The sequence below is a fragment of the Coffea eugenioides genome, chromosome 8, assembly GCF_003713205.1.
Source record: "Coffea eugenioides isolate CCC68of chromosome 8, Ceug_1.0, whole genome shotgun sequence".
Lineage (NCBI taxonomy): Eukaryota > Viridiplantae > Streptophyta > Magnoliopsida > Gentianales > Rubiaceae > Coffea > Coffea eugenioides.
The window spans coordinates 3,302,940-3,313,127 of record NC_040042.1 but is presented as its reverse complement, the minus strand read 5'-3'; the positions used below and the strand labels follow the sequence as shown (position 1 = coordinate 3,313,127).

Below are 10,188 nucleotides of genomic sequence, written 5' to 3'. Positions count from 1 at the left end.
TCATCCAAACTTTCTAACCTTTCATAAATTCAAAAATAATTCGAAATTTATAATATGACAAATTATTCTTACATATTTTATAAGGCCATATGCAAAAAAAAAAAAAAAAGTTTTCATAGTATATTTAAAATGCTTAAAACATATAACATTTATAAATGATACGTACAATTGTGTATCATACATTTACATTACGAGTAATTACTAACTATAATACCAAGCTTCAATTATTAATAAAAAAAATCTTAGCATTATTTCAAATAAACTTCCTAATACTTGTTTCATATAAGTTTCTTTAAGTAAAATAGTAAATTTATGCCACAAACTAGTAAGTTTTGATGATTAACCAAATTTACTATTCTATCAACAATATTTACTATTAATCTATAAAAACTTACTATTTCTTGAACTAAACTTACTCTCCAAAAAGTAAGTTTCGGATATAGAGTAGTAATTTACTTCAAAAAAAAAGTAAGTTCCATATATTATTCAAATTTACTTTTTGAGACATAAAAGTTACTAATTTATTGAGTTAACTTACTATTTTTTATGTAAAACTTACTAACCAAAATTTTAGCTATTATTTTATTTAGATGACCAGTACAACAGGTAATCAAATTGTCGCTAAAAGTGTTTTTACCTGTTATATCAGGTAAAAACAGTTTCGTTACCATAACGATCGTTACTTCAGATTTTTCCTATCTAAACTAAGTTGCTGCATATTTTACTTAGGTTGCGACAGTAAGAAAACGAAATTTTCTATGCTGTATCAAACCAGTGTGTACAACAAAACTTGAGCAGAATACATACTAAAACATTATGATTTGGATACAACAAATTTTTATCGATTTTAGAAGTTTTAAACCTTTTCTGTTATATTTTTTTATAATTATGGATAAATTTTTTTGAACTTTTCTTAGTCAATATGACATAATATAATGAATTTAATAATGAATTTAACCTTTTGTTTTATCATTAATTGTTTGTAACCTTTTGTCTTCTTATTAATTGTGATTTTCTTCTAAACCAATATGTATATAAAATATAGTTAGCTTTAGTTATCACACATAAGAATATAATAATTGAAGATAATTTTGACACATACAATAATTGGAGATGAAGAAAATGATTGGTAAATATAGTTGTAAGTGGGCAATTCTTAATTTTAGTTACCAATAATAGAAGAAATTTTTAAATTTAATTTCAATGTAAAAATGTTTTTAAGAAACAGTGATACACATTGTAGGTTTATTAGCACATAGTAATTATACTAGTCAATGATGAATAATCTCATATCATATACAATGTGACTTTAAACATTGGCAAATTTAGGAAGGAAAGAATAGAATGGAAAATACCTACCACATAAAATGAGTCATATAGTAAACTAGGGTGTATATCCAATATTCGCTATATTTATTAGATGAACCATTGTTAATGTAGGTTGTACAAGTACAAGTGAGGACAAACCAAATTGGGTTTATGTGTAATCTCTTACCAAAATTTAAAAGTTATTATTTAGATTTTTTTTAATGAAACGGTAGATATTATCAATACATTTCTAACTTGCCTACCTCCTGATCGTTTGCTAAATCAATTATAGAAAAGATCAAGAAACAAAAAATAAAAGAGTAATATACAGTACATCAAGTCGTTAACAACATCACACAATATACACGATGTAGTATACAATAAATAAGGTAAAATACAGAAAAAAAAGATGCAATGTCGTCCACATTCCACAACCAGAGAAAGGGAAGTTGCTGCTGCTGCTGCTGCTACTTGCTAGGAAAGATTATATGTTTTCTTCTTCTCCGCCCACAGCCAGCGGTCTCTCCATTCAATTACAGATAGAAAAGATCAAGAAACAAAAAGATAACAACAATATCACTCATTATATATGATACATATAATAAATAAGAAGCTAAGACACACAGGATGATGAACTTCTCTCATGGATGTCGAAGGGAAAAAAGATTAAGAAAAAATAAAAACAAAAGAAGAGGAAGCCGTGTTGTCCACAACACGGAGGGTACAAACTAGAGAAAGGGAAGCCTCGGCAGCTGCTATTGCTAGGAATGATTATGTCTTCTTCTTCTTCTTCTTCTTCTCCCATAGCTGGTGCTCTCTCCATATCCTATCATCTGTATAGTAACCAATGAGAATTTCAGGAATGTGTGCGATTCTTGTGTAATCTTCACTTTCTTCCTTCTGATTCTCTAACAGCTTCTCTCTCAATTGAGAACTCATCTCATACAAAACCAGCCGTTGAAGCTGGCTCAAGTGCTGAATACCCAATGGTAACTCCTCCAGTAGTGGAAGTTGTCGCAGAGATAGTTTTTGGAGACGAGGCAATGCACCCTCCTCCACTCTCATCCATCTCAACCCTTCCATTCTCTTTAGGTCCAACCTCTGCAGCATTAGGAACCCTCCAACCTTGAAACACAACCCTTCTCCCTGGTAAGATCCACAGAAATTAATACTAACCAAATTGGGCAAATGCTGGAGGGATTCAAGCGGATCCTCCTCGCCCCTTAACCCGCTCCAATTCAAATCTATTCTTACCAAGCCGTGAAGATGAACTATCCATTGTGGCATCTTTTCTAAGCGGCCACGCAAAATCAGCATACGAAGAGATTGAAGAAACGAAGAAGAAGAAGAAGGATGATGATGATTTAGATCAATTATCTCGTGATCATCACCTTTTCCAATTGAAGTAACGCTTAATTCCCGAAGACTGGAGAGGTTAGCAAGGGAGGAGCAGAGCTCTTTTCCATCTTCTCTTCTCAACTTTGTAATAGATAACTCTCTTAATTGGGTCAGCTTTCCTATCTCCTTAATTATTGTGGATCCACTACTTGCATCTATGCAGTTTAATGTTTCTAGGGCAAGAAGCCCTCTCATATTCGAGGGAGCTTTAAATCCATGATATCCATAATCATCATCTGAAGAATCAACTTGTTGATATACTATGAGAAGCCGAAGTTTTTGCAGCTTTAAGATTTCCATGGGTAATTCCCTAACTCCAGTGTTTACCAAATTCAGATACTCCAAATGTTGAAGCTTCCCAATGGCTTTCGGGACTCTCTCCACTTTCGTACCCCCTAGGTGTAGATACTTGAGATGAAACATTTTGAAAATATCATTTGGTATTTCCTCCTCTATGTTTTGATCTCTCAAATCCAAGACCTTTAACAGCTTACTACTCCGTGAAATTTCAGATAACAACATTTTGGATAGTAACGGGTCCGTGGATCCAACAGTAATGAACGACCGAAGGTGGTCAAAGCAATAACTTGGTCTTTGTTGGGGGTGCTGGGTGTTGTTACTGCTACTACTATGGACTACAAGACGGCGTACCTTGTCGGACGGCAACATCGTTGGTTGTCCAGTAGTGACAGTGACCATGTTTTGTTCCCTTGACTTGATGAGAATAACTTCTCTCAACAGGTCATGGATTCGACAAGAGTAGGGTGTTCCTTCGTAAAACACAGTAGTCGCTTGAATTAGGCTTCTATTGACGAGTTCACCGAGATAACCCAAGGCTACATCTTCAATACTCATTCCTTCTCTCCATTCTACAAACCTTTCAGCAATCCACAAATTAATTAGTCTATTGCATTGTATTTCATAATCCTCTGGAAGGATGCTTGTGTACAACAGACATGTCTTTAGATGCCAAGGCAAATCACTATAACTAAGAGAGAGAATCTTTTTAACTCTGTCTAGCTTACCGGTGCCTTCTAATTCACCCCCAAGACTGCGTCGAACCATCTCCCATTCCTCTGTTACATCTTTCAAAGCCAAAAGCCCACTAATTGCGAGAATCGCAAGGGGCAAGCCTTCACATTTTTCCAATATACCTTTGGCAACATTCATCAAATGATCACGGCAATTACCTCCCTTAAAGATCTTGTTACAAAACAGGGTCCACGAATCTTCAAAGGACAGTGGCTCCATTCTGTGGATATAACCTAGAGATTCTGTACAAGAGGCAGAGGCTACGTCAGCTTTTCGAGTTGTTAGCATGACACGGTTGCCGTGGCTACTCTCGGGCAGTGCAAATTTGATGGTATTCCAAAATTCCACGTCCCATACATCATCAAAAACAATTGCATACCTTTCAGCTTGTTGAAGAAAATCTTTGACAAATTTTTTCAGCTCAGTGGTAGTCATGGACTCGATCGATTGTGGGACTGGTTTCTTCCCTTCCTCGTGTAACTGCCGAATCAAGTCTTTCAGGAGGTACTGAAAGTCACATGTTTGAGAGACAGTTACCCAAGCACGGACTGGGAAATGCCTTCTGACTTCAGGATCCTCATGGACTTTTTTCACTAGGGTAGTTTTGCCAAGTCCTCCCATACCAACCACTGAAACAACTTTCAGTTGGTGATCATCCCCTTCGAGGAGCTCAGAAATAAGACGTTTCTTGGGCTGGTCAATGCCAACTAATTTAGCTTCTTCCACAAGCAGTGCGTCATCTCTGCTATAGCGCCAGGTTGAGTTGTTCACAGCAGAAAGTGAGTTGGACGCTTGGGCAGAGATACCATATTCGGATTGGTATCTTTGATGAGCTTCAGAAATACTTTTGATTCTGGACTTGATGCTTTGTATTTCGTTAGCAACTCGATGACGAGCTCTCAAATTCTTGATGGAGCTGAAAATTCTCCGAACAGAGCCGTAGAATCCTGTTGCGCGATGCCGAGCAAAGCGAGCTACGAAGTCATCAAGAATGTCCTCAGTGTCATAAGCAGCATCTCGCACTTGCTTGATCCATTGTTGGAGCGTGGGTTGAGCATCTTCTTCTTTTGCTTCTGCCTCTCGCAGGAAAGCTCTCATTTGCTCCAACTCATCCCTGATGAATTGAACCTCTTGCCGAACCCCTCCCAATAGTCGTCCCTCCTCGCGCAGAAAAGTTGAGACTTGATCCAACACAAAAGAGAGAACTGTTTCTGCCATTTTCAGTCTTTCTTTCTAACTTAAGAATGTCGGGGAAGGCGGCTTCTGGTTTATAGGACAGTCCACTTGTAGTATCTTGAAAGGAAGAAGGAAGAGGAGGCTATAGATTCATAAGCTGATGAACTTCGATGCTATTTGGTGCAGTATATATCAAAAAGAAACAGAAAGAATTAGCCAATTAGAAGAAACTAAGCAAGAAACATGATTGTGAAAAACGAAGCTGCCTTACCTGCCACAATATAAAATCATGGAAGCCATTAAGAAGACTGTGTTTGCACATGCCTTCGGGACCTTCTTTCAACTGTGGGTCCTTTGGTGGGATAAAGATAAAGGAGCATCTTTCGCGAGGGGAAGGAATAAAGTTAAAACGCGGTTGGACTGGACATTATTGATTTCTTCTAACGAAGAAATAAAAACTACTGCAAAATGTTTTGCCCCTTCTGCGGACTAATCTCTGCTGGCATTTTCCTTCCCTCCACTATGCAATTAGTTATTTTGGTGATATTCGTGCCAAACACATTGCTCTAAAGTGTGGTGTCTCGAAACAATCAATTAATGAAGGGAATCCATTGAGCGTCACTCGAATTTTATAGTCTCGTTACTTGCGTATCAACTATTATTTGATAATCTAATATATCTTTTGATTGGGAATTGAAAAATAAAATTCCTTGTAAGTGTAAAAACTGACCTAATATGTCTAATAAATTTTTATACGACCTAAAACTATATTAGTTTGGAAACTAACTTTATTTTTCAATTATTGTAAATGATTTCAGAGGACTAATTTTTGTAAACTTTAATCCTAATTACATAATGACATTTGTATCTCTGTATCCTCATTAAAACATACACAAAAACTATGTAAACATATTTTTTTATGTTCAATATATTATCTAGACACGGACTAATTCAAATATTGGAGTAGAGATGTTTTACTTTGTTAATCAATATTTGTCCAAGCATATTAATAGAGACGAAAAAATAATGCTACATGAGTATGTAAGCCCTCTTTTTCTCTTTCACTCTTGTACGCAGCTATTTTATTTTCGTCTTCTTCATTTTTTTTTGAAAAAATCATTCTTAATTAAGAAAATTAGCATTATCCTACTCATAACTTCATAAGTCAAAAGATCATGCAAAGTAAATTAAAGATCTAAAAACTACACAAGAATCGGATTATATGTCAGGAATTCAAATCCCACAACCTATATTTAAAAAATTCTAGATGATGTGTCAAGGCATCTATATAGTTTAGATGATACTGCTCATTTAATTCAATTCGGTCCCTGTTAGTATAGAATAGTGCTATTCTTAATGTTGAAAAAAATATTAAAAAATAAATTGTTTGGATAGGGTATTATTTGGAATAAATACTGTAGCACTTTTTGTGATGTGATGTATGTTAGATAAAAAGTTGGTTGGAAATATAAAAAAGTGGGTGAAAAAATGTGTTTATGATGCAAGCGAAATATTATTTGAAATAAGTTCACTATCCAAACAAAAAACTTCCAACATCCAAGATGTTTGGCATCCTTTTGTATTGTTATTGAAAACAAATGAGTTTATCATTTAATTTCACTTTTTTGTCATTTTTTGATTTATTTCAACTTGTTACACTTCGCACCTGTCGCTTTCATGTGGATAGCCATGAACCGTTTTCTTTTTCTTAAGAGTCACAATATTAGACCTTGTTTGGATTGTTTGTTTCCGTCGGAAAATATTGTCGTTTTCCGTGATCATATTTTTCTATCACCTTTTTCCCTCACATATATCAAATCGCTACAGTAATTTTTTCATGAAAAATGACGGAAAATGCAATCTTCATATGGAAACTTACTCTTTTTTTTTTTTAACTAAGCTTCCAGGTTTATCGTGCTAAAGTGTTTTTTTACTATACTTCATTAGTTTTTTGAACCCATTCCTAAAATTTTGTTAGGAATTTATTTCAATAAATTGGTCTTGCTAGAGTAAAACTTAAAAGTCAGTGGTATATGAATTACCTTAAAAAGAATTCAAAAGGCTTCTATGTAGCCTAGAGAAATATTATATATATACTGTTCTATTCGAGTAAGATTAATTTAGAAAGGTGCCTGGGAGGAAAAGGAAAACTCTACTTTTCTTTTCTTTCATAATTAATGTTCTGCATCCTTAAAATATAAAATAGGTATATGCATTTTTTGTTATTTTTTATTAGCAAGAAAGGGATAAGATTTAAGAAATATGCGCACAGAAAGAGGAATTTGAATATAGGACTGATAGGGTGCATTTTAGTGGGTATTTTGGGCATTATTGCACAATTAATTGACTAAATATTTTCATTAATTGGGTGGATTCTACTGATATTTTGTTTTGGTGATAACTGCAGGAATTGATACCAAAAAGAGCTTGAAATTGAAATTTAGAAGATTCGTCGAACCGGAGCCATTTCAAGTACTGGGATCCGCTCGGGAAGTTGAAGAAACTTAATTGTAATATATATTATTTTATTCTATTTTTGGAGGGAGTCTTGTTATTTTATTTTGGGAAAAAAAGGAAAAACACAACTGCCTGGAACTTCGGTCGATAACAGAGGCGAGAGTTAGTTTTCTTCGGCTGGCTTAGGTTTTCAGGGAGGCTATGCGTTTAAAAGGGTGATTGGCCGCAGCTTTGAGGAGAGGAGGAGCAGAGACAAAGAGCCACCATTCTTGACTTCTGTACTTTTCTTTCCATCTTTTGTGGACTTGAAAACTCAAATTCTAAGTTTGGTTGACCGAAATTGGAAGAACAAAAGAAGCAATTGAAACCTTTCTCTCGTATGTTTGTTTTGTGAGGGACCAATATGGGCCACCATTGTTGACCATTTGGCACTTACTTTACCCTTTCATTTTGACCGAATTAATGGAGAGAGCATCAGACAATTTCTTTGCTTGGTGAGAAACTACTGCAGATCGATTCCTCTCGCTCTTTTCTAACTCTCTCGGTTGACCGATTCCCAACGCAAGAATTGGCGGCCCTTGTCAACTGCGTTCGCATGGCCTGTTCACTAATGGGGAACTAAACCCCTATTTCTAGTCAAGGAAGCAACTGATGAATTGGTTCAACTAATACTGTGAGATCTAAATCATTCTTTATTATTTTCCTCATTTATTGATACTTATATGTTCCTTACTTTTAATCGCTATAGCCTTGTGTATGATTGGTTAATGCGCAATAATTAATTATTCATATAGGCTATTTTGCTAAATAGGGGTAATTGAATCCGTAATTGTTCGTTACCTCTGTGTTAGTAGCAACTGGCGTAATTGGGTTTATGTCAGGGGAACATATGATCTATCTTAAATAAACCCTCGTAGCGTGTTTGTTAGTTAGGATTAGGCATTTCTAATTATTAATGCAATCTATAAATTAAATCCTACGGTCGTACTTAGGGTTGTTTTTGGGTTAGAGAAATAGCTAACGGTCGTACCTTAGCTGTCGAGAAATTAAGGAAAGATTGGTTGTTTATCGCGTGCATGACAACTATAACTAATCTGTTGATAAATGTTGGAATTATTTCTGCATCAATGATCAGTGCATGAACCATTTCTGAAGTGTACCCTTGGCTAGAGCTTCTCTTAATTATTTCTTTAAATTAATTATTCTCTGCAGTTACTTTATTTTTAGCATTTAATCGTGAAAACCCCCCATTTGTCTTGAATCGAAAAGGAATAAATTTCTCTCCAGTCCCTGAGGAGACGACCATGTTTACCACTGTCTACTAGTTAGTGAATTCAGTTAAATAATTAATTCAGGTATATCGGATTAAGCAAACTCTTCGGGAAAAGGGTGAATCAAGTAACCCATTGCACACCTAGGGTCCCTGCTCCAGTATTCGAATTGATTATTGACTGCTTTAGGTGGTAGTTAGGTTTTATTTATTATTATTGCACAGGTTCGACACCTGTCAAGGACCTTCACTTACAGGGATGCATATATATGTTGTCTTCTATTTTGAATGGAAAAAAAATGGAGAGTTTTCTTGATATTAAGGCAACTTTCTTTTGTATTCTTATTTAATTTCAAAAGATCGTCCTCCAACAGTTTTCTAAATTGAGCTCCTCTCAAAAGAAAATTTATTTCAATTAAATTTTAGGTCTAATGACCAGTTTTATTTCTCATATTTTATAAAAATATTCTTTTTATCCCTCACTTTTAAAACAAAATAAATTTAAAAGGTTGTCCCTCACTCATATCTCAACCTTTTTTTTTTGTTCGAAGAAGGGTAGTTGGCATTTCATTCGTGCACCTTGTCCTCCCAAGGGAGCACCCCAGGCCTCTAACCATCTTCAGACGTTAAAATTGCGGCCTATTTAAACCAAAGGGAGATTTGTGACTCTATTTTAGCCTGAGAAAAGGTTTAAATGGAACTGTGTCCAACCTGAAAACCTAAAAAGAGAAAGTCACCCATCTGAAGCAATAAAACAAACAAATCCGTCACCAAAATCGAAACACAGGATACAGGTGTTGCTGAGTCCATGGAATTTATAATTCAGCAGACTAATTTCCGTTGCTACATCATTATCGTGCTTCAGGAAAACAATTATGGGGCCTCTTCCTCCAAACTATGCCATCTTATTGAAGCTAACAACAATTTAAACCGAGCAGATAACTTCCGGCTCTGCCGACTTGACTGCCCACTAACATTTGTTACACATCTGTATCAAGCATTAAAACCGCCTCAAATTTGTCCCTCATTATACATATATTGATAGGTCTAGATGCCTACCATATCATTTCAATTTAAATTTAAACACTAAAGTTTGTATATATGTTATATATCTAGACTCACGAGTGTATATACTAACGGTGTATAAAAAAATTTATCCAAAAAAGAAACTCTATTGTTCCATGACAAAAAACGGCTTTTTATATTATAAATTTTTAATTTTTTTCTTTTCTGGTTCAATAAATGACATGTGAATATGAAGGAATTGACCAAGTGATCTATTAATTATATTCCAAAAATTTGTTATTAGATGGTATTGACAGGTGCCGAACCTGTGCAAAAATAATAAATAAATCCTAACTACCACCTGAAACAGCTAGTAATTAATTCGAGTACTGGAGCAGGGACTCTAGGTGTGCAATGGGTTACTTGATTCACCCTGTTCCCGAAGAGTGTGCTTAATCCGATATACCTGAATTAATTATTTAACTGAACTCCCTAACTAGTAGACAGTGGTAAGCAGGGTCGTCTCCTCAGGGACTGGAGAG

The 10,188-nt window shown here is 35.1% G+C and overlaps 1 protein-coding gene across 1 annotated transcript; it reads right to left on the bottom strand.

Moving 5' to 3' along the window:
* Positions 1 to 2,079: 2,079 nt before the first annotated feature.
* On the bottom strand, positions 2,080 to 5,112 carry LOC113779535 (disease resistance protein RPM1-like). Its single transcript, XM_027325128.1, has one exon. The coding sequence runs from the start codon at positions 4,954 to 4,956 to the stop codon at positions 2,080 to 2,082; it is 2,877 nt and encodes a 958-aa protein (XP_027180929.1). The 5' UTR covers positions 4,957 to 5,112.
* Positions 5,113 to 10,188: the final 5,076 nt, after the last annotated feature.